Source organism: Caenorhabditis remanei, chromosome X (genome assembly GCF_010183535.1).
Source record: "Caenorhabditis remanei strain PX506 chromosome X, whole genome shotgun sequence".
Lineage (NCBI taxonomy): Eukaryota > Metazoa > Nematoda > Chromadorea > Rhabditida > Rhabditidae > Caenorhabditis > Caenorhabditis remanei.
The window spans coordinates 13641601-13663384 of record NC_071333.1 but is presented as its reverse complement, the minus strand read 5'-3'; the positions used below and the strand labels follow the sequence as shown (position 1 = coordinate 13663384).

Sequence of the window (21784 nt, the reverse complement as noted above, 5' to 3'; positions counted from 1 at the left end):
ATTCTTACCTTTCCATGTTATTGTTTTTCTAATGTTTTGTGATAATCGCTTTCTGTCTTCAAGACAGAAAATTGTCACGTTAAAGCCCAATTTCCCCACGATTCTCTAATTCAAACTTACTTAAACGTTTTTTTTTGTTATTTATAATCTCATACCAACTTTGCCAAAAAAGATCACACATCATTTTCATATGCTTTCAGCTCCGAATCAATGTTTGAATAAATTTTGAATAATTAAAAAACGAGTTGTTCTATCAGATTATTTGCATAGTCTCTATCATTATTGCATGTACTCTACATTGTGGCCTGATGCAAGTGGTTTATGTTGGTCGCAAGTTTGACCTTGAAGAGATACAGGCGTTGTGTGTCGGACAGTCGAGAAGAACTATATAAATGATACAGAAAAGAGATAGGAGAACAAACTAAACAATACGAATCGTTCTCCCAAAAACACGTGGTCAACATCTAACATGACAACCGCCAACTCCAACTATCGCGACGAATTCAAGTCTGTTATTCAAAAATTGATTGATTCTCCGGACAACCAACATGAGCAACTAACTAATTTCATTGGAAACGAATTTGTGGAATCTGAGAAATGCATGGATTCTGTGAATCCGGCTACTGGAAAACCATGGATTAAAATTCCAAATGGAACTGCTGCAGAGTTGGATAATGCAGTGGCAGCCGCCAAAGAAGCATTTAAAACGTATGATTTTACTGAGAAAATTTGAGAGAACCGTAAAATTGAGGTTCCAGCTGGAAAAACACAACTGTGCAACAACGATCGGCGCTTCTCAACAAAGTGGCGAACCTTGTAGAAGAATTCAATGATGAAATTGCTATTCTGGAGAGTCGTGATCAAGGAAAACCAATTGGACTCGCTAAGTGCGTTTTCCCGTTTTTCTCAACGGCTTTCCACAAAACTAGTGTTTTAGAGTTATGGACATCCCTCGCTGCGTTCAAAATTTCCGTGATTTCGCAAATGCCGCTCTCTACTCCCTGTCCACTTCAAAAATCCTGGAGCAGCCAACTGGAAAATGTGTGAACTATGTGAAACATGACCCTGTTGGTGTCGCTGGTTTGATCAGTCCATGGAATCTTCCTTTGTACTTGGTAAGATAACACTGAGCATCAATTTCCACATAGACATTTTTAGTTGTCCTTCAAACTTGCTCCTGCACTGGTTGCTGGAAATACAGTTGTTTGTAAACCAAGTGAAATGACAAGTGTTACCGCGTGGGTACTTATGCATGCGTTCAAACTAGTTGGATTTCCGGCAGGAGTTGTTAATATGGTCATTGGAGAAGGGAGATCTGCAGGACAACGTTTGGTAGATCACCCAGATGTTCATTTGATTAGTTTCACTGGTAGCACTTTGATTGGAAAGAAAATCCAAGAGGATAGTGCTAAAATGAACAAAAAAGTGTCGCTCGAAATGGGAGGAAAAAATCCAGGAATCGTCTATTCCAATTATAGAAAATCGGATATTGCGACAATCGCAAGGTAAGAAACGACAAGGTTGTAATTTCCAATTGTGAGCTACAGAAGTTCATTCCTGAATCAAGGAGAGATTTGTCTCTGCACCAGTCGACTCTTTGTTCAGAGACCAATTCTCGAAGATTTCTTGACCAGTTATGTGGAAGAAGCTAAGAAAGTATGTTCGAAAAAAATGGCGTCCCTGAATATTTTTCTGTTTAGTATACTGTTGGTGACCCTACTTCACAAGTTCAAATTGGAGCGATGAATTCTAAAGTACACTTTGAAAAAGTGAAGAAATACATTGACATCGCAAAATCAGAAGGAGGAACAATTCTTTGTGGAGGAGTTAAAGAAATTTCCAATGGATGTAAAGATGTAAGTTAGTTCTTGTCACCATCAACCCCTTATTATTTCTTCAGGGTTATTTCATCGCTCCAACTGTTATCGTTGGTTTGCCAGACTCCTCTCAAGTTATGACCGACGAAATTTTCGGCCCAGTGGTGTGCATCACGCCTTTTGACACAGCGGAAGTAAGTGATGAAATCTGCAATGGTTTTCATCGACATTCACGTTATCTTATCGTGTTACAGGAAGTGATTGAGAGAGCAAACTCCACGAGTTATGGATTGTCAGCAACTGTATGGAGTGCAAACACGGATGAGCTTTTGAACACGGCCAATGAACTGAGAGCAGGAACTGTCTGGTGTAACACTTGGCTGGTAAGGTGACGAAAAGTGATGTAGAAGGAGGGTGTGCTGACAAGAAAATATATATGATATAGTTTTGTTCAATAGTCTGACATGTGCAAAAAAGTGAGATAGCAGAATGACGTTTTCCCAAAACGAGTTTTGTTTGTGTGACAGAAGAAGTAACATTTTGACCTGACTTTTTTGAAAATGAAATTGCTTTTTTTCAGGCTCGCGAACTGAGCATGCCATTTGGTGGATGCAAGCAATCTGGAACTGGTAGAGAAGGTCTGCACGACTCTCTTCATTTCTACTCGGATGCGAAGACCGTCTGTGTTAATCTTGCTTCAAAATACTGAATACCTGCGTTCATCAAGTTTCATTTCTTTAAACAGAACCATGAATAAATAGTTTCTTAGAAAAACCTGCAGGCTTGACATGGGGGACAAGTATAGGGTGCTCCAGTAGGGTAATCACCGTTTGGATATTGACACATGAATTGATGTTGAATGGTGCATACTTCAGTAAACCATGTTCCGCTTGCAACAGACATTGCGGCACAATGACGGTCCTCGAGGGGTTGCCCTCGATTCCAGTTGGTGAAGTTCAACTTGCTGTTGTCTCTCCAGCGCCAGTCGTTGGTTTTGATGGCATCACTTGCTCCAATCCAGAATAGATCGTAATCAGCGTCAAGGTTGTCGACAGCCAATTCTGAAAAATTATACACTCAAGATATTTCATTGTGTAGGTGGAACCAACTCTGAATCCAATTGTTTTCAATCATGTTGTAAATTGTCACTAAGCTTCCACCGACACTTTTCACACAGTGGGCCTGGGCATCATCGAATTTTCCTTGAAGACGATTGAACGAAAAACAACTGAAATGAATTGAGATTCCTATATTTCAAAGCCACAGAATTGTATTACACTTACTATGATTCGAACGACGCATCTCCTGGAAGACAGCCTCCCGCCACAAGGGCTAGGAAACAGGCAATCGTCAAACACAAAACACGGAGCATTTTCAGGACACAGCAAAAGAATGATGTGCCTTTCTTATCACTCCTATTTATATTTTGGTTGTAGGCGTTGCCCCCGTCTTTCCTCAATGATATATCTTCTTATCAGTAAAATTTCACAGTAAACCTTGGAAGGCAGAGTTTAGTCTGGAATGTTCATCTCACTGTTATCATCTTTAAATGACCGATTATGATAGGCTTTTTCCTCTTCTTTGCACACATAAATAACCATTTCATTGAAAAAGACGTCAAATTAAGATTCCCAGAATATAATATTTAAAGTTAGACATGCATTGATAAGTGATAAGTTAACATATAATGCATATTTTTAAATTATGAAAGTTTGCATGAAAACATATGAGCAATAAATAATTTAGCAGAAATAATTTCAGTAGTTCAATTTTAAGAAAAGATAAATTTGTATAATTAGTTTTTGCGGAAGCTGAGGAATTTGAGTCTTCTGAAAGGACTCATGCTACTACCAGTAGATGCAGTTTTACGAGTCACCGGTGCAGCAGACGTCTTTTTATCAGACGGCTCTCCTCTGGATTCTGTTTCCGATGCTTCTCCCTCCTTCTCTTCCATAATAGCAGTACAAATTGATGGTTTACGGTTCAACTCAGCACACGTAGAAGATCTTCTGTTGATATCAACTGCCCCAATTGCTTTGGAAATGTTGGTTGTTGTTGTTTCTGCTGTTTTTGTAATTTTGCGAGCGGTTCTGCAAAAAAATGTTCAAACTACCAAAAAGATTAATCTGTGATCACATACTTGTTATCATCAAGAGAAACGATAGTACTGAGAGAGGAAGAGGATGATGTAGTTGTTTCCAATGCTTCTTGTTCCTTTTTTCTCTTCTTAATGTCTGCAAGGAATCTCAATCCCTCTGCATCAACGTAAGATGAGTCTCCACCTAAAAATTAAAAAAATGTATTTTGAATAAAGTTTTGAAACTTACCTTTCCCATCTTTCTTCCCTGAAAAACTTGAACCAGGAGTGCAATCAGCAATTCCACTATCAGCTTTCGGACGGAAGTCTTTCTCCTGGTCATGTTCTCTATCCTTCTCTTTTTGTCTTTCCTTTTCACGTTCCTTTTCCAATTTCCGTTCCTTTTTCTCTTGAATCTTTCTCTCGGCTTCTCTTTTCTTGGCAGCTAGTTCTCTTGCTTCCATTTCTTCTTTCCTTTTTAAGTCCATTGCTTTTTGTTCTCTTTCATTTCTGTCATTTTCCTCTTTTTCCCTCTTTTGTCTATCATAATCAAAGGAGCCACCCGGTCCACCGCCTCCGAAAGGAGATCGTTTCATTTCAGTGATAGAGTTCTTTTTTCCTAGTTTTGAAAAGTCAATAGATACCAAATCATCGTCAGATTTCCGTTTTGGAGATGTGGTCCGGTATGATGAATACCCTTTGGAAGGACTGCTTCTAGCTGATGACCCAAAACTTTCAGTTCTGAAATAAAAAAATCTTTCATTACACAAATGTATCGTTGTTTGTTACCTTGTGTGTTCAAGATACTCAGCAGACGCCAAAAAGTTACTACTGGCAGATGGAGAAGGATTGGATGAGTTCAATGAGATCCCGGAAGTTGAAGTGTGATTCGGAGATGTGGTGCGATGACGTTTACTCACGAGACGGCGGAAATCAGTGAACCCAATGAGACTGGAATAATAACATTTTGATAAATTTGAAAACTGCGAAATACCACAAAAACTCACCTGAAAAAATTTCTGCTCCCAAGTGAGAATGCTCTTTTTCTTGGGTCATCTTCAGGAAGGTCCAGTTGGTTAGCTGTACTTTGAACAGCAGCAGATATCTTCCGTTCTGAATCAGGCAGGTTTACTGTAGGAGGAAGTCTGTTGGAGAATTTCAGTTGCTTGGCACCAAACGATTGTGCTCTGTTTGGCATTTGACATGCCAAGTGTGGCTGGATCGGACGGGAACGATGAGTCTCTGTTCCCCTCTGAAATAAAAACAAGTTTCAAAAAAAAAATAAATCAATGCTTACCCTAGAGGAATAGCAGCTGTCCCCACTATCCGAGTAGTCGTCTTTCAACTCCTCCATTTTGTTCCAATCACCTGGGCCCATCAGAGTGTAGTCGCTATTCAACTGCTTCGGGACTATACCCACATCGGGCGGAAGTGGTGGGGGACCATGCACATCCAAAAAATCCTTTTTCACTTGTCTCAGATTTCCGTCAGGCTGAAAAAGAAAAGATTGTTGAGATTTCAGAATCTTCGACACAAACATTAGTTGGTTTCCCGTCGGATCCGTTTCTCTTTGCTTCTTCCAAAAGTTCTTTCTCCCGTTGAAGTGCTATGAGAAACTCGCCAGACGGTTTATTGGCGTTGAATTTGAGAGGTGGCAATCTTGGTCTTGTAGGCTCACTATAAACAGTATTTCCATATTATATACTTTATGAAAATCCACTTACAGTGACTTTTTCTCGGGCCTCGAAATGTCTTTTTCATCTTGAGTCCTTCTACGTGGTCTATTATCTGACATTTTTCTTTCTTGATCCGGAATCAAAATCTCGCCTCTCTCGGATTGAGTTGAGTTCTTCTTTTTCATCTGTGCATAAGACTCGAATAATACTTCACGTAGACCAGTTTCTTCTTTTGCTTGTTTTACACTTGGGAACGCTGCTCGTGGTCTGGAACAGAGAATATTAGGGTTTCTGAGTTTTAAAGAACACTTGAGAAGTTTACATGGTGGTTTACAAAGTTCCGAAGGTGGACTGAATCTAGTAATTTGTCGAAAAATTATATTTCAGTTAGCAATTTTGAAATATGACACAGGAAAATAAAAATAACAAAACATATAGACATGCAACAATAAAAATCTTGTTAGTATTACACATTGAGTCTGGACCTATCAATCGGCAGATTTCCAAGAGAATGAATTGATCCACGTTGTTGGTCAAGTCTGCACAAGTTAATATTTTATCAAAAAACGTTTGAATTCTTCTGGTTATACCTAGAAAGATGGTCAATCTGAAAGTTTCCCAATGATCCACGGGGACGGTTATAGTTGGCGAATGGTGACGACGGAGCAGAATCATCTCTTTCAAGAGATGCAAACGAGAGTGAATCCCTTCCCAACATAAGACGACGATCCCGAGCAGTGAGCACCGGTGTATCGAGGGAAAGTTTGGTACGATGCAAAAGCGGGGAAGGAACAGAAAGCGATTCCATTCCATGCATATCGCTAAACATTTGGAGGTAAAAAAACAAAAGGGATGGACATGTAAGCAGTTATAAATAAACTTAAAACTTGAGCTTCCAACATTAAAACTTGTTGATTCATATTACTTAATATGTAGCCTGACAAACTCAATGTAAACTTTTTCTTGGTTCACTCACCTTCCTTCGGCCCTCCTGAAAAAATTAACAATTAATATTGAACTAATTCTCTCCAATGTCTCACCTCGCCATTTCCTGTTTCCTAGATTCAACATCCCGCTCAGCCAAGTGTCTGATACGTGTATAAATCTCTTTGCATACGTCATTGTTTTCAACTTGAAATAAAATTTCGTAACCACGATATGGGCTTCCTTTCCCGATTCTCATGAAAAAGTACTCATCGCGATGCCCGTAATAAGCTATTGTACTTCTCTGAATTCAGTAAGTACGTGTTTAAATTTTCGAATGAGTGCTTACTTCTAAGATGAACATATTAGCAGTCCGATATGGTGGAAATCCTGCAGGCGGGAGTCCGTAAGCAGTTGGTTCAATGCATAGGTCAACAATTGCTAACGAATGAGGAAATAAGCATAATCTGGAATTTTTCAATCTAAAATGAGTATTTTGGCAGTCTGGTTTACCTTTTCTTTCCCGCCAACTCCTTTGCAATAGTGCATATATTGATCATTCCATCTTTTTTCAACTTACTCTGATATTTCTCTGCATTTTTTGTTGATGGGCAGATACGGATGTCATATGCGGCATCTGTAAATAATCAATAAGCCACAGACAACATTTTCTAAATATACCGAACATATCCTCTGGCCTCGGTTCACGGTCCATTTTCCTTCTTCTCGCATCATGAATTGCTTTTGTAATTGCACGTCTCCATCCCTCAATTGTTAAAATTCCACCTTCCGGTCTCATACAGATTGTTTCATCTGGGCCCATCAAGCATAAGCATTTCTTTAGTTTTGCATCATACTGAAAGTTGGAATTTTTTTTTTTGGTTTTTGTTATTTCTTCCATACATGCTCGCTGTGAACATTGAAAGACATTGCGAGATCCACCATATGCTTTGCTGATTTGCCAGCTCTGTACGCCTTTTCAGAGTCATGAAGTTCCAAACATCGCTCAGTTAGGGTCACGAACATCAACTTCTTCTTTTTCTGAAATTCATTTCCCAAGATTTAACATTGTCAATTTCCACTCATTACCACTGGTGCAAATCCAACCAAACAGTTTCCGCATTTGTAAACACCTTCAATTCCGAACTCATCTGGATCTTCATCTTTTGGTAAATCTTCTACTTTCATCTGTTTCGCTGCCTCTCTTAGTGCTTTTTCTTGGTGCAGGTCCTTTCTCGCCTCCGGATTTTTCATTCTTCTCTCTTTCATTTGCCCTTGTAGCTTGCTTTCCCGTATACGCTCTTCTCTCATTGATGGTGTCACTGAAACAGCTTTGTGAGATCAGATCAGTAATTGGATTTTTATCCTTTGATAAATCCAATTTCCTTTTGGAAACTGAATGAGGTAAACATTGCATAAGCGTTTTGATTCAATTTTCAGAGGAAATCAGTGTAAGCTTGAAAACTACTCACTCATTGAAAATTGTTTACACCAAATTACACAAAAAATGTTATTCAGATTCAGATTTGGTAAAATAAAATAGCTCACCTTTGGCTGCAAGCTCAACATAGTTTGGTCCCGGCGCATCTTCTTTCACACCATCTGGATCTCCAAAATAAGTTTCCACATATTCACCTTGAAACCGCTTCTCTTCCTTTGGAGGTTCAATCGCCGGCAACATTAGTTCAGACACCGTTGTACTGAAGCTAACCGTCTTCACAAGACAACTCCTTTTTCTGAAAGAAAAGAATATGCGATGACTTGATATAATCTCTGATGATTGATGCTGACAGGAAGAAGCACCTACTATAGGAAAAAGGGAGAAGGGGATGAAAAAGTCATGTTTACGCTTTTGCCGCTCGAATGAAGACTTTGAGCCTAATTTCATGTGAGACGTGTGGTATTGGGGTGGAATCGAAGAAAATGAGTAAGATGAATAATCATTGTTTTTCATTTCGAAATTCCCTAAATTTTGTTTTGGCAATTTCTCAGCCGAGTTGGAATGGATTACGATTCGAAAGTTAGATGTCAGAACAGTGAAGATAACTAACAAATTTAAACGATAAGTGTTCTCGTTTATATAACAAAATTCACTTCAAAATTCAAGGATGGCATATATTTTATTCTTTCATTTTGACCGAAAAAAGTTTTCAAAACGCAAAAATGCCATAGAAAGCCAATACTTCTTCTCATAAAAAAATCCATTTTTATCAGTGAAAATCTCTATCGAATAAGCTCCGCCTAGTTCGAGTTTTTTGCGAACACCAACCTTGACGTTCTATCTTTGGAATCGGCGGGAAAAAGGAATTCGAAATTTATGGCAGTGGTGAGATTTAAATCAACACAGTTGGATACTGTCCTTGTCTTCTACAAGTCCCAAGGACATGAGACTGGGGTGATTGGAACGTTAAATCATTCGAAAAAATAGGGATTGACAAGAATTGAAATTGAAGACTCACAAAAGATGATTACTTGAAATCAGTTTCAATAAACAAAGAAATGAGAAAAACGGGATGATGAGGGAAAAAGAGGAATGAGAAACAAAAATGTGATGAAAAGTGCCACTTCCAGGAAAGAGGAGGCGTGAGTTAAAGGGTACTTGCAAATCGGATCGGAAATTTGCGTTAATGTGAGTTTTGTTTCGTCTCCCTTCCGGTGTCATTTCCTTCTAGATTATCTCTATTTTCAAAATGAGTAAGTTTTTTGGAAAGTTGGGAGTTGTCACGTTTCAAATTCACCATAATCTAGAAATAGAACTGGCTAGAATTAGTTCTGAGCTGATGAGAAAGTCATTTCACGGGGATTTAGATAATTTCAAATAAGTGACGTTACGCATCAAACGTCGAGATCACAGGAATCATGTCTTTGTTCAATTTTTTTTCAAAAAACAAAACTATCAATCCATTAATTTATTTTCTCATTAATATATTTTGAAGTATAAGAAGACCAAGTGTTCAACTCTACTTTTTCTAAAAATAACCCCATTTTTCCTTCATGAAGGTTATTCAAATAAGAAAGACGGTGATAAAAAAGTACAAGTGAATGACAAGGACGACAAAACGGTATGATCTTTTGGGGAAACAATATACTATTTTTCTGCAAAAAATCAAAGGGCATTGAGAGAAGGGCTCAAGCTTTGTACTGAAAAAAAAGATTCTGAAAAAATTTACCAAAAGTCCATTCAATGCACACAATGCTTTCTTTCAGAATACTGAAAGAGTCCAGATCCTATTTTCTATTATTTTGCTTTCAACAAAATGGGAAAAAAGGAAATCTTAAAGAGTGTGTGCATGTACTCTTCACATATTATTATGGATATTTTTTTATTCCACGATGCGTCATTAGAGGTGTCTCAAAGAATTCAAGGGTGAAAATCGAGAAAAATCAGAAACACATATTAGTAACTAACACCTGACAGGTATTATTGAATCAAATCCAAAAGTTAATATTGCTTTCAAAAAAGTAGGTGATAATTTAATTGATCAGTGGAATTGACCGGGTAGCTGTGATTTCAAATAATGAATTGCTGATGAAGATATGATGCAATAATCAGAACCCTACTGTATGTTAATTGTTATGAATGTCAGTGGTTGATTATCTTTCCATATTATTATATAAAGAAGGTACAGATCGTTCGATCAACTCACTAGTAAAAACAATACGTTACGTGTTGCAAAACGACAACAGGAAAATAGTCCTAGAAGAAAAAATTCGAACAATGAACCAAAAGAACACCATTCCCAGGACAAGTAAATAGTACTGGGGGGTCGGAGGTAACACACACAGAAAATAACACAGTGAAAAGAAAACGATGGAAAAGGAGCAATTGAACGACAGGTTCGGGTGGGATGTGTTGCACTCCGGGCAAAAGGTTCACGCCGTTTTTCATTAACATTTTGAAATTTAGTTATAGCCTACGAAGGACTCCTATATTAAATTCCTAACAATAATCGATCCGAAGGAAATAAAGATTTGAGACAATTTTGACGATACCAGCTTCTTGCCACTCGACGTCACATGATCTGCTTTTCAGTAACCCCGAATCCTCTCACTTTTCAATCTTAGCTTCCCATGAAAACTAATCCGATTTATTCATCATTTTCAACTGTTTTCCCACTCCACTAAATAATCATCTCATTGACTGGCCATAAGATCAGATTAGGATGGATTAACCGGTGGCAAAAATCGGTGATATGAAGCTTATCAGTTGCGTGAATAAGCTTTCAGAAGCCATCTAACAATTTTTCGCTCCCTTTTACTTGGATTTGTAATCTGTCATGCGTTGAAGTCGCACATCCATTAGGAATGGATGAGTGTTCCAGAAAAAAAGAGTAAACAGAAAAAGATGAGAGGGGCACGAGGTCAAAAGGGAAAAGAGAAGGAAAGGATATGTTACTTTCGTTTATTTTTTTGCTCTTTCCACGAGTTGTCTTAGGCAGAATGTTGTGGGAAAACAAATCAAATTATTCAGCCCTATCTTCTGATCACTTCACTTTCTCACATGTTAAATCTAATTAAATTTTTATAACTTGATTGTAGCTAAGATAATGTTAAATGGAATTTCAGTTTCTACTTATTTTTCTTAAATTAAGAAAAGTGAAATCTTTTTATTGAAAGTGTTGCAAATATCCCACAAAATTGATGCATGAACTCTGGCACTTGACTGTTATATAACAAAAGCTTCAGAGAAAAAGAGATGCACTTTCCTAGAAAAGCAAATATTATGATCGCCTGGAATCGGATGGGTCATACGACCATGAAAGTTACCACGGACGAGGGCATTTTAGTCATGGTTTTGCTGGAAAAACATGAGATCGAATTTCAGACTAGTACGGAACAAACGAACAGCATAAGAAGAAAAACGTGACGTTTAATTGTTTGTTAACAGATGAACGAAAAAAAACGAAAGTGTGAGACACATCATACGGATGTTAGGTAGAAATTGAAATCTTCCACCGAATTTCAGCTGCTGTTAGTGACAGACGGCGATTAAGAATACTAATCTCTTATAACGCCTTCATGATGAGTCAAAAATCTGAGAAGGAGATAAAAAGAGGGAGAAAATTTGAAATTCTGTGATGTGGCTGGATTAGATTAGCTTTTTGAAATAGTTGGGAGGGAGCGGAAGTGATATGTGAAAATGATATTTATCTATAGGAAGAAACCCACCCAGGTGTGTTGTCTTGTGAATTTTTGTCATCTGGAACATGTTGAAATTTTGTTTTTTTTTCTGGTAAACAAACACTTCAATATTATTATTATTTTCTTTTTACTGCGTTCTTCTTTATTGCGCAATTTTTACCGATGAAACTACTGGGTCAGGTGTCAAGTTGTTATTTCTCTATTTACACTATCACAAGGGCAAACCACAAAAAATGTGATAAGACAATACATAACATTCAATCACCTTTTCAGTATTCCATCGTGTTTTGAACAGTCAAGAGGTTCGCTTGGTTTCATTGAAGATCTTCTTAGCAGGTGAGAGTCATCTGTAGATTCAGCACATCGAATAATACCAGCAGGTTTTGAAAAACTCTCTTCTGGATTTGGAGTAATCTCCACTTCTTTGGATGTTGTACTGTTTTGAACAAATGGATTTGATGGTGGGTCAGAAGGTTCACTGTTTTCCGTCATATCCTGAAAATTGGGCAATTTGTGTTGTCACGTGGGATAATCGCACAAAACATAAAACGTAACAAAAAACAACAAAAAATTTCAATTTTTGAATACTTCAATGATTTTTCGAACACTTGGAAATTGGCGCCAAGTGATAAGAACAGGAACAAAAATGTCGCAAGATGATGAGAAATGTTTTTGTCAAAAAGAAAGAGGGGCGGAGATTATTCAATGTTTGCGAGGACATGTGTAGGCAAAATGAAAGGATGCGAATGTGACTCCTGTGCAATTTTTCTTTACCTATATTTCAGATAACGCCGATTTGAAGATGGAACAAGATAACTCCTAAATAATGTGACTTGAAAATTGGCATGCGAGTGGGGTGGTCTGATACTGTGAAATACAGAAATGTGAAAAATTTCTAACAAATAACAGGTTTGATGAGTGTTTATAGACTTATTTACTCTAAGCAGTAGGACAAGAGGTCAGCAGACGGTATTATCACGTCAAGTGTAACACAGTCAAGTATTTTATTGAAAGTATTCGGTTTTATTTTTAAGAATTACTGCAGTTACATTCAATTTGAAAAAATTAACATTCTAGAATTAAAAAAAAAGAAAACTGGTAGATTTGCAATAATGACTGCTCACTTGCACTACACCCAGCTCCCAAACTCGGAAAGTATATGGAAGATTGTTCTCATTGGTCACTCCGTCAAAGTTATCTCATATTAATAACAAAAAAAGCGTGGTAGCAAATGTCAAGAACATCAAAATATTAGGATTATCATGTTCATCGTTCTTGGAAAACCAGAGAAAAAATGAACATGTGATTAAAAGTACATGCAACTCGGTGAAACAATAAAACCTTCGAGACTAATATGATTTTATGAAACAGTTCTTTCAGAATTGTAAAAAACAGTTTTCGAAATTGAGAAGGCGCCGTTCTGAATCAAAAGTTCCAAAAAAAATGCAGTGAAGTTGTCCCAAAGTGTATGTAGTCTCAGTTTTCTATTATATTACCAAGCTGAAAACATCATTGAATAGTTTTGTTTATGATTAAAAAATGTTCAGGATCAGTTCTGCCGACCATATAACTTTTTTGAATTAATTTTAGTGAATAGGAAAAACGATAGTTTACCAATTATCGAGTAGCAGAAGCATGAAGCAAGAAAATAGACTCATTCCTTTAAAAATGTCTATCAGACACAATTTAATTTTCTAAATAGAAAAAGCGTAAACGGAAAGTAAAACTTGATTAAAATTGCCTTGTAGGTAAAGCAGGTCGTGCCATCTTTCTTACCGGTGAACTTAGCAGATAAGAATTATTTGATAACAAATTTCTTCTTTCGTCAAGTACAGACAACATAGGCGTTTTGAAGAATGAATAACATGCGCTTTTCAACTTCCAGATGAAAACCCATCTGAAATTCAATTTGCGCTCGTATTGTTTTGACCGCACACACGATGGACCAAACATCAGCTGAGGACGTCTGTGTGGTTCACAAAGTTCACTTTTGGCTTTTGTTATTCTATTCTTTTGAAGATCACTTCTCCTGTTCAGAAAAGGAACAATCACGTTTTTCAGAAGAAGAAAACCGCCCGAGATGTTAAGCGGAGCACAAAATAAAAGGTTTTTTTTTTCATTGGGCAATTATAATCGACGAATATGAAACAGTTGTAGATATTTTCAACCGAAATCTTATTTTTAAAGAAAAACATCATAAAGCTGTTGCATTCTTCTGCACTAAAGAGTTTTTATAAATATCTTCAATGTTCAATAAGACACATACAAAATGCATAGTTAAACGAACGACGTTATCAGTGACATTAGTTTTTGCTCAGTTTCAAAATTAGCAGAATGCACTTATAATAACACCTAAAAAAAGCCGCAATATTCCAGAAAAGTCACACCTGGAACTCAAGAACACTTGAGTAAAATTGCAAAAAAAGCATCTGACATCATTTTCGAACTGATGTTTTGCTTTATGTGTCCAGAAAACAACTTCAGGTTCCAAACGGAGTTTGATAATTACATAGTTTCTAAATTCAATGAGTGTATTGAAAACATTTTATAATATATTTTTAAAAGTTGACGTTTGATGATATTTCTACTGTGAATAGTATGTTGAGAACCATACTACTTTCTCTGAATTTTTTCACTAATGTTAGGAATCCTTGACTAAATCTTTCCGACATGTCGGCTACTGAAGGTGAACTGGGACGATCATGAAAATCCAGAGGGATTCAATTGAAAAAAAGACTCTGCCGATCTGTAACAGTAAACCTACAGTAAATTGATATACCACCACAGCATTTCGTTCAAAAAATGAAGCTCGACGTGGGTATTGTTTAGTAATTTTTATATTTCTTACAAGTCTATGAAAACTCAATTTTTTAAATGATAGTCTGACTGTACAGTTTTAAAATCTGAATCAAGATAGCATTTGTCGCAAACGACCACCCAGACAAAATCGGCTAAAAGAACAAATAAAGAAGACAGAAAAAAAGAAGGTCGATGCCTGTTTTAGAGATTGCCGATATGGTGAAAAGGAACGTAAAAGCGCCGTGAGGAGGTTCGCTTTCTTTAAAGTGCAAATTAGATAAAATCTAAGATTACGCATTTTTCATTTTTGGAATGCCTGTTGAAATTGAGAAGTGGAAGTTTCAACAGGAATCTGGTAAGGTCAGGGTGTCTTCCACGTGTAAAGAAAACAACTCTGCAAAATTCATATAGAAGTATTTTCACCCTTCAGAACGTTGCAAAATATAATCCACGCTAAGGATCAACATTGGTTTATATCACAGACTGCCAACGTTCCAGTGCTTGGTTCAAGAAATAAAGTTTTACGATTTTACTCAACGTGTTATCGAATTTGAAACTGTCATATGACTTATGTCTGAAATTAAAATATCGCAGAAAAAGAACAACATCTTCAATACAAACTTCACTTCATCCGTCAACTTTTTTTGGATTTTTTTCTGACGCTTCCCCACGTAGATGATATAATTCATCCACTAGTTTGCCTAATACGCTTCATAGAAACATCGAAAATTGAAATGTTTCCATGATATCCTGGGACATAACGTGTATTCTGTAAATATTTCTTCTTTTTTTCTCCAGAACCGATCCAAATCTGAAATTCGTTACATCAATTTATACGGAAATAGCAGCATTTAGAAGATAAAATGCACAACCTTCAATCTTTGTTTTCTGAAACATTATCCCTTTTGCGAGTTATTTCCATAATGTTCCATCTTTCAATTGAATTTGGACTCCCGATTTTCGTACCAAGAAACATATTTCTGACATTATCAAATGAATATTAATTCAATTTATTAGTTGATAAGAATAAGATTTAATCTCTTGATTGGTATTAATTCCCACCCTCTCGATGAATCATGTACACAAAAAACCAAGGAATTGACCACCTTCTGTTTTGACATTTTGTTTAGGAGTTCCTAGAATTATCATATAAAAGGCACGAGAATACCAATTTTCACATATTTCTTATATTATTCTCTCCCTAATTACACCTGTCAGTCTGATAAAAGGATATCTAAACGACCAACTGTTCAATTTCCTCATTTCTTTTTCTAACTCTGCCTCATTGTTTGTCTAAATATATGTAAAAAATTGTCGTTCAAAACGTCATTAGACGTTTCGTTCTTTTTCTCACGCTGGACGTTCGAAACATTTGGAAAAGATTAGTGGGTGGACAGCTATGTAAGATCATTTTTAGTGTCCACCCTCGCTCTTTTACTACTTTTTTGAGCTCATATTTCTTGTACGTCGTACACTAATCAACTTTTTTTGCAACATATTTTTCTAACTTGTTCTTTGAGTTCTCTGGTTTATACTACGGTAGTTTTCAAAATAGTTGTTTTTCTTGACATTTTTATCAGATTATGTATATAGCATATTTTGTCGTTCAAAAATTTAGGGGATCCTAAAAAATGGATGCTAGCCGGGAACTGTTTCTTTTTCCAAAGCCTACACATTTTTTCAAAGTTTGACCTATGAAGAACAAAAAAAGAGGTAAAATGATTACTGAAGCATAACTATCAAATCTATGATTCACATTATAAAGTTTGAATTTTCGATGAATTCTGCAACAATTTCAGTTTCGCACATCCGCTTATGAGGGAAATGAGTAATGTTGTGCTCTACTTTTCTCAATTTTGTTCCTGTTTATCATCAATTTCATGAAATTGAATGTGGGTTTTTGAATTGACTTAGGAATTCCGAATTGAGAATTCATAATTCCAAGAAAACAAAAACAAGTTGAAACAAAAAACAAAGTGATAGGAACGGAACTTGAAGCTTTTGCCCATCTTCTTTTTTCTCTCGTTTAGGATCTGTCATTTTGGATGACATTTCACGGAACCCACCAACTTATTATGACAAGTCCATTTAGTCATTTTTTTTTCTATGTTAGTCCATTGTCAGGCATAATTCATTGTAATCTCTAAACACGTAGACGATCGCAACGTCACAGCTATTAAAGTATTTGTTGATGCAACTAGTCGTCACAGAGTATATTGTAACTCCAAATTCTTCCTGAGTCTTTGGTCAGCTCTAAATCAGAACGACAACGAGCACAATACTAGAAATAAAAGAACAAGTATCACCTGGTTATTCATCTTCCTCTATCTTTTTATTACTCATCTTTTGAATTCAGCAATTTGTTTTGCTCAAGGAAATTGCTTTTTGAAATTGGCTTCCTCAAAGATTATTTGAATCATGATTATTAGGAAAGTGAAACTATTTGGGCTTCTATTATGTAACATAGCTCATGTCACTTTTGACGTATTTCTGCTTTTTTTCTGATTTCCGTCATGTCTCCTCCTCATGTTTTGGCATGATGCCAACATCCTAGACAACATTCAACGCGGAATTCGAACAGAAACAAACAGGATTGCTTGAATGAGCATAACTTGTCTTTCACTTCATCTACCGTACACTCTCCGCTTCAACAGAACGATTTCGTATAGTAGAAACAAACAAATGAATCAGTTTCAGACACGTTCGTTAGTTTGATTTCTTATAGCTTTGTAGTTAATGTGTGTACCCATATTTTTGTATTCTGTAGTTATCGTCCACTCGTGCAAAACAAAATCTCTGAAACTGATGTTTAATTCTGAGAATGGGTAGACCACCCTACAAAGATCGACCACCTAAATCACTGATATCTGAACCGTAGCATTTACTGAAAATCCTCGGCATTTTGTTAAATTTCTTCTTTCGAAAACCTCCAAATATTTATCTGCATAAACTTTGTGTTAATCTGTTCCCCTCCGGATTTAGTTCGTATGAATGACAACTGCCCACGACTAAATACCGGAAACAAGAGAAACACTTCTTAGTGCTAAATGTGTACGTCATTATGAAAACATACGTAGCATTAGCGAGGGCTCAGTCTTAGTTTGTAGCAGATTAAAGTAAGCGACAATGAAAGTGGATGAAAGAGGAGAAGGCGAAGGAGCAAAACGGGCAAACACGTAATCTGCGATGACACAGTAGTTATGAGGCCACGCCCCCTTTATTTTGGAAAGCTGTAGCGTCTGATTTGACACTTTGTCTTCTTGTCTATTGCCAATTGTCATTCTCATTTCATCCGACATTGACACAATGGTCGGTGTGACGTGTCTGTCTGACCTACTCATTTTCCCACCATTCTGCAAAAACTTTCTTACTACGTGTACACCACATGCAGTTCCACTTTTTTGATCTCCTCGCTTCTAGCGCTTATCAAATCATCAAGTATCTTGACATTTCAGTCGCATTTGCCATTTTAAATAAGACAAACAAAATATCAAGAAACATCAGATGTAGAAGTCAAATCAAGTCTCAGGTCAAAAGTTTTTTCTCTGTTTTTCACGATTGAACGTTCATCAACTGATTGCCATCTACAACTTATCACCTAGAGAATTCTCTGTGTAGTGAATGTTTATTCCTCTTCTTATTTTCATTTACAACCACTAATCCTTGCTCATATATTTCTTCGTATTTCCCTTATTCGAAATTTTTTGTGCTAAAGGACGCCGGATATCTAAATAACATAGTGTCAAAAACATCTAAGAGACTTACTGTGGGATATTTCAGAACACACGTCGTCATGAACTTTCCTCTTCTTGTTTTTGTACTGTGTTCTTCCCTAGCGATAACGGATGCCGCATTTGTAAGTGATAACAAAATAAAGTGCATGAAGTATTTTAAAGCCAAATATCAGGTAGAACTGTAGTGTACCTAAATTCAAATTTCCAGGGACACGGATCAAACGGTCCACTCAATGATGCAGATGAAGTAACAGCCGTTAAGCCAAGTAGGTTGAGATCAAATACACTACATTATACTTTGATCTTAAACTCTGATATTATAGCGTGCGAGACTGATCGACTCGGTCATAAATACATCCCATGCGCGACTCCAGATCTCAATGATTCCCGCCATTGGCCATGTATCAAGTATTCCGATCTGTGCAACTCTCGCAAAGATTGTCCAAATGGAGACGATGAGGACGTCCTTCAATGCTTCTATCACAACTACGTAAGAGATCAAGTGTCGATATAACAAGTTTTTGATATCTCACATTTACAGAGAATGGAAGAGTTTATGAAGCTCCGCAAGTTGTTGGACCAGGTCAGAGGAAAGTAATACTTCCAATGTGCCTTGTTAGTTAATTTTTATACTGAAGATGTTTTTTGTCATGTTACCAATTTTGCATTTCCAAATTCCAAACGTCCAGTCTCTTTTTTCTGTTTCTCATTCCTCACTGACAATCTCTTTCATTTTGTATCAATCTACTCATATAACATCAACAAACATTTTTGCCTCATATTTGCGTAACACAATCCTTCATCTAACTCTTCATTACTACCTAATAAGCTCATTCTGATTTGCTTCATGTTTCGTGACGAACCTAATTTGCAAAAATAAATGATTATCGTATACACAAAGTTGCAATGTTGTTTGTTTTCGAGGGAGGAAGCGATGCTAATTGGATGCGTAAATGGGTTCACAAAAAGTACATTGTCAACACTTCCCAAAATAGATCCAAATTGGGCGGAAATGAAGATGGTGACGTGTCATGAAGTGCTTTATTAAAAGAAACTGAAGATAGGCGACATGGATCCAAGATGAGTCATAGTAATGCTGAACGAACAACTAACTAAAGTACAATGACACGGGTACAACATGAAATACAAATTTCATATCCTTATCTGAAAATGATGACTCAATGTCGGGGAATAGTTTGATCGTTAAGCTCCAGGAAGTTCTATGACTAATGCATGGAACAAATTTGTAGTTCTGATTTGGAAATAACATTGTTAAGAAAAAGTATGTAACATCACGTTGGCGGTTTGTGGGAAATTAAAAATCTGGGGAAAGGAGGTAGTGATAGAACTTCAAAAGTGAAGGATTGTTACCGGATGATTTAGTTCAAACATTACCGGTTCAAGGAGAAAGCCCAGGGAGAAAATACAACAAAAAGAGAAGTTTTTGAGAACCGAATAAAAAATCTAAATCAATAGTTATGAACACAATATTGGACAAGTTAGGAGATGAATAATCCTTACCGGAAAAAGTGTAATCGCATACATTAAAAACTACCGGGAATCAAAAAAAGTTAAATTTTAGAAAAATTAATTACAAAAGCCATGAAAAAATACACACAGATCATTTTAAAACAATGAAGAAGAAAACAGGTCCTTATAAATTTGGTTCTTGGAAAAACAGCGGGTGCTTCAATGCGAACGTCGGCAAGATTCTTTCCGCCGGCTCATACTTGAAACATCTCGACAAAAATTCAACGATGACAAACTGCTCCGGATCTGGGAAGACATCTTTTAAAGTTTTCGAACCAGGCAGTCCGGTTTTTGGATTAGCGGCATGATATATCCTGTAATTTGAAAAAAAACCATTGAATGCATATTTTGTCACACTACGTTTCATCATTTTTTCTAACTATAAAATCAAAAGTGATGAAATGACACGCGGTGTTATAAAAAGCGAGCATAACTTACATTTCGAGTCGCAAAAAGGGCTTTCTCGTTACGCTATCGTAGAATTTCTCGCAATGCTTTGGATAGTCGCCATAAAAGTGCAAGTGCCTTTTGTAATATGGAATTGGAGGCAGTCCGAAGAATTGTTCAATCAATGCAAGTTGATCATAATAGTGTCTCCCAGCCATCAAAGGTTTTCCAAGCACCATTTGTGCAACAACGCATCCAAACGACCACATGTCGGTTGCTGATGTGATAATTCCTTGGAAATAGATTTCAGGAGCACGGAAGTGTCTAGTTTGAAGAATACTGTCTCCAACATCTGTGGGGTCTTTGGTTGCCAATCCGAAATCTGCCAGTTTTAAATTGTTCGGATCGCTGGAACTCATCAGAATATTATCGGGTTTCACATCACAATGGACGATTTTGTGTTGGTGCAAGAAGTCCAGTGCAAATAGAATTGATCTCATCATCTTGCCACACTCCTGCAAATAGAATATCATTGTTTTTCAATAATTTGGCTAATTGTGGTAAATTCTTTCCGAACTAAACAAATTCTTCGATTTAGGTTTCTTAACCAGGTCTGCACACTTACTTGAACCGACACATTTTTCACATCATCAAGATATGTTGCCAGACTACAATGCATCATCTCAAAAACCAGGTAGTGATGACGACGAAATTTTCCGTGATCCAAAAGTCGAATGCAGTTAGATTTTCCTACTGGATCCAATTGTGAAATTTTTGTCAATGCCTGCACTTCTTCATCAAAGATTTGCATGTTGTGCTTCAGAATCTTGACAGCCACTGGTGTCTCAGTTTTCCTATCGATACATCGGTACACCTGATGATTCAGTAATAGGAATTTTCTTCCAATTTATCATCCATGTTTTGACGTACCTCAGAGTAACTTCCGTCGCCAAGAACACGATCTACCAAGTAGCGATAAGCGACATGGTCTCCTGAACTTGTTTCAAAGCTTGCACAAGTAGAAGTAAACAGTCCGGTTCTGTGACATCTGTAGTTTTTAGCAGAAAACGCTCCGATGGTGTAAACGACTGGGAAATTCACAACTTCTTTCTTCTCATAGTCGGTGATAAGCTTTGAGTATGTTGAAATTATTTCTTGCGATGTTATTCCATTATTGACTCTTTTGAAACTGCAAATTGGTATTTTTTGAAGAAATTTGATTACTTCAATGAAATCTTGCTTACATTGGTTTCAGCTTTTCTACTTTGACACTCTTCTGTTCTACCACCGGATGAAGTTCTTCCAATTTTGTACCCGTTTCTGATATTTTACTCATACTTCAACAGCAGATGATACCTGCAAAAACTAAAGAATACGGGTAACAGAAGTTTAACCAACACAAGTCAATAACCAGTTTAAAATAGTCAAAAAAGGATACTATCAGTGGATTTAAAAAGACCTAATCAATATCTAAATTAGCTAACAATATAATAAAATTATCACATTGATAAATATATGATGAGAATCAATACCTGTCATACACGTGACTCTATTGGAAGGGTTTGACGTGTCCCATGCACAGAATAAATCTGAAACAAATATTTGATAAGTACAAAAAACCAAAGAAACAAATAAAAATAATTCAGATGTCGGATGAATACCTCATATTAAACTTCAGTAGAAAACACAGATAATTTT

The 21784-nt window shown here is 36.7% G+C and overlaps 6 protein-coding genes across 6 annotated transcripts; 2 read left to right on the top strand and 4 right to left on the bottom strand.

Annotated features, from left to right (window-relative positions):
- Positions 1 to 469: 469 nt before the first annotated feature.
- Positions 470 to 2526, top strand: GCK72_024712 (uncharacterized protein; the record flags this gene model as incomplete). The annotated part of the gene is made up of 9 exons (XM_053736007.1): positions 470 to 708; positions 759 to 887; positions 938 to 1115; positions 1159 to 1505; positions 1548 to 1656; positions 1701 to 1856; positions 1901 to 2011; positions 2072 to 2200; positions 2398 to 2526. The coding sequence occupies 9 exons, from the start codon at positions 470 to 472 to the stop codon at positions 2524 to 2526; spliced, it is 1527 nt and encodes a 508-aa protein (XP_053579573.1).
- A 56-nt stretch (positions 2527 to 2582) lies between these two features.
- GCK72_024711 (uncharacterized protein) lies at positions 2583 to 3189 on the bottom strand (the record flags this gene model as incomplete). Its single annotated transcript, XM_003117546.2, has 3 exons — positions 2583 to 2878; positions 2927 to 3045; positions 3101 to 3189. 3 exons carry the CDS (start codon positions 3187 to 3189, stop codon positions 2583 to 2585), a joined length of 504 nt encoding a protein of 167 aa, XP_003117594.2.
- Positions 3190 to 3612: 423 nt separating this feature from the next.
- Positions 3613 to 8175, bottom strand: GCK72_024710 (uncharacterized protein; the record flags this gene model as incomplete). Its single annotated transcript, XM_053736006.1, has 18 exons — positions 3613 to 3907; positions 3958 to 4099; positions 4145 to 4635; positions 4684 to 4845; positions 4902 to 5146; positions 5192 to 5386; positions 5433 to 5571; positions 5619 to 5837; positions 6041 to 6109; positions 6161 to 6391; positions 6547 to 6561; positions 6611 to 6798; positions 6844 to 6961; positions 7008 to 7131; positions 7176 to 7350; positions 7398 to 7535; positions 7584 to 7816; positions 8043 to 8175. 18 exons carry the CDS (start codon positions 8173 to 8175, stop codon positions 3613 to 3615), a joined length of 3312 nt encoding a protein of 1103 aa, XP_053579572.1.
- Positions 8176 to 11897: 3722 nt separating this feature from the next.
- On the bottom strand, positions 11898 to 12128 carry GCK72_024709 (uncharacterized protein; the record flags this gene model as incomplete). Its single annotated transcript, XM_053736005.1, has 1 exon — positions 11898 to 12128. One exon carries the CDS (start codon positions 12126 to 12128, stop codon positions 11898 to 11900), a length of 231 nt encoding a protein of 76 aa, XP_053579571.1.
- A 6100-nt stretch (positions 12129 to 18228) lies between these two features.
- GCK72_024708 (uncharacterized protein) lies at positions 18229 to 18767 on the top strand (the record flags this gene model as incomplete). The annotated part of the gene is made up of 4 exons (XM_003117518.1): positions 18229 to 18291; positions 18378 to 18435; positions 18493 to 18659; positions 18711 to 18767. The coding sequence occupies 4 exons, from the start codon at positions 18229 to 18231 to the stop codon at positions 18765 to 18767; spliced, it is 345 nt and encodes a 114-aa protein (XP_003117566.1).
- Positions 18768 to 19823: 1056 nt separating this feature from the next.
- Positions 19824 to 21422, bottom strand: GCK72_024707 (uncharacterized protein; the record flags this gene model as incomplete). Its single annotated transcript, XM_003118130.2, has 5 exons — positions 19824 to 20013; positions 20138 to 20601; positions 20712 to 20960; positions 21017 to 21275; positions 21331 to 21422. The coding sequence occupies 5 exons, from the start codon at positions 21420 to 21422 to the stop codon at positions 19824 to 19826; spliced, it is 1254 nt and encodes a 417-aa protein (XP_003118178.2).
- Positions 21423 to 21784: the final 362 nt, after the last annotated feature.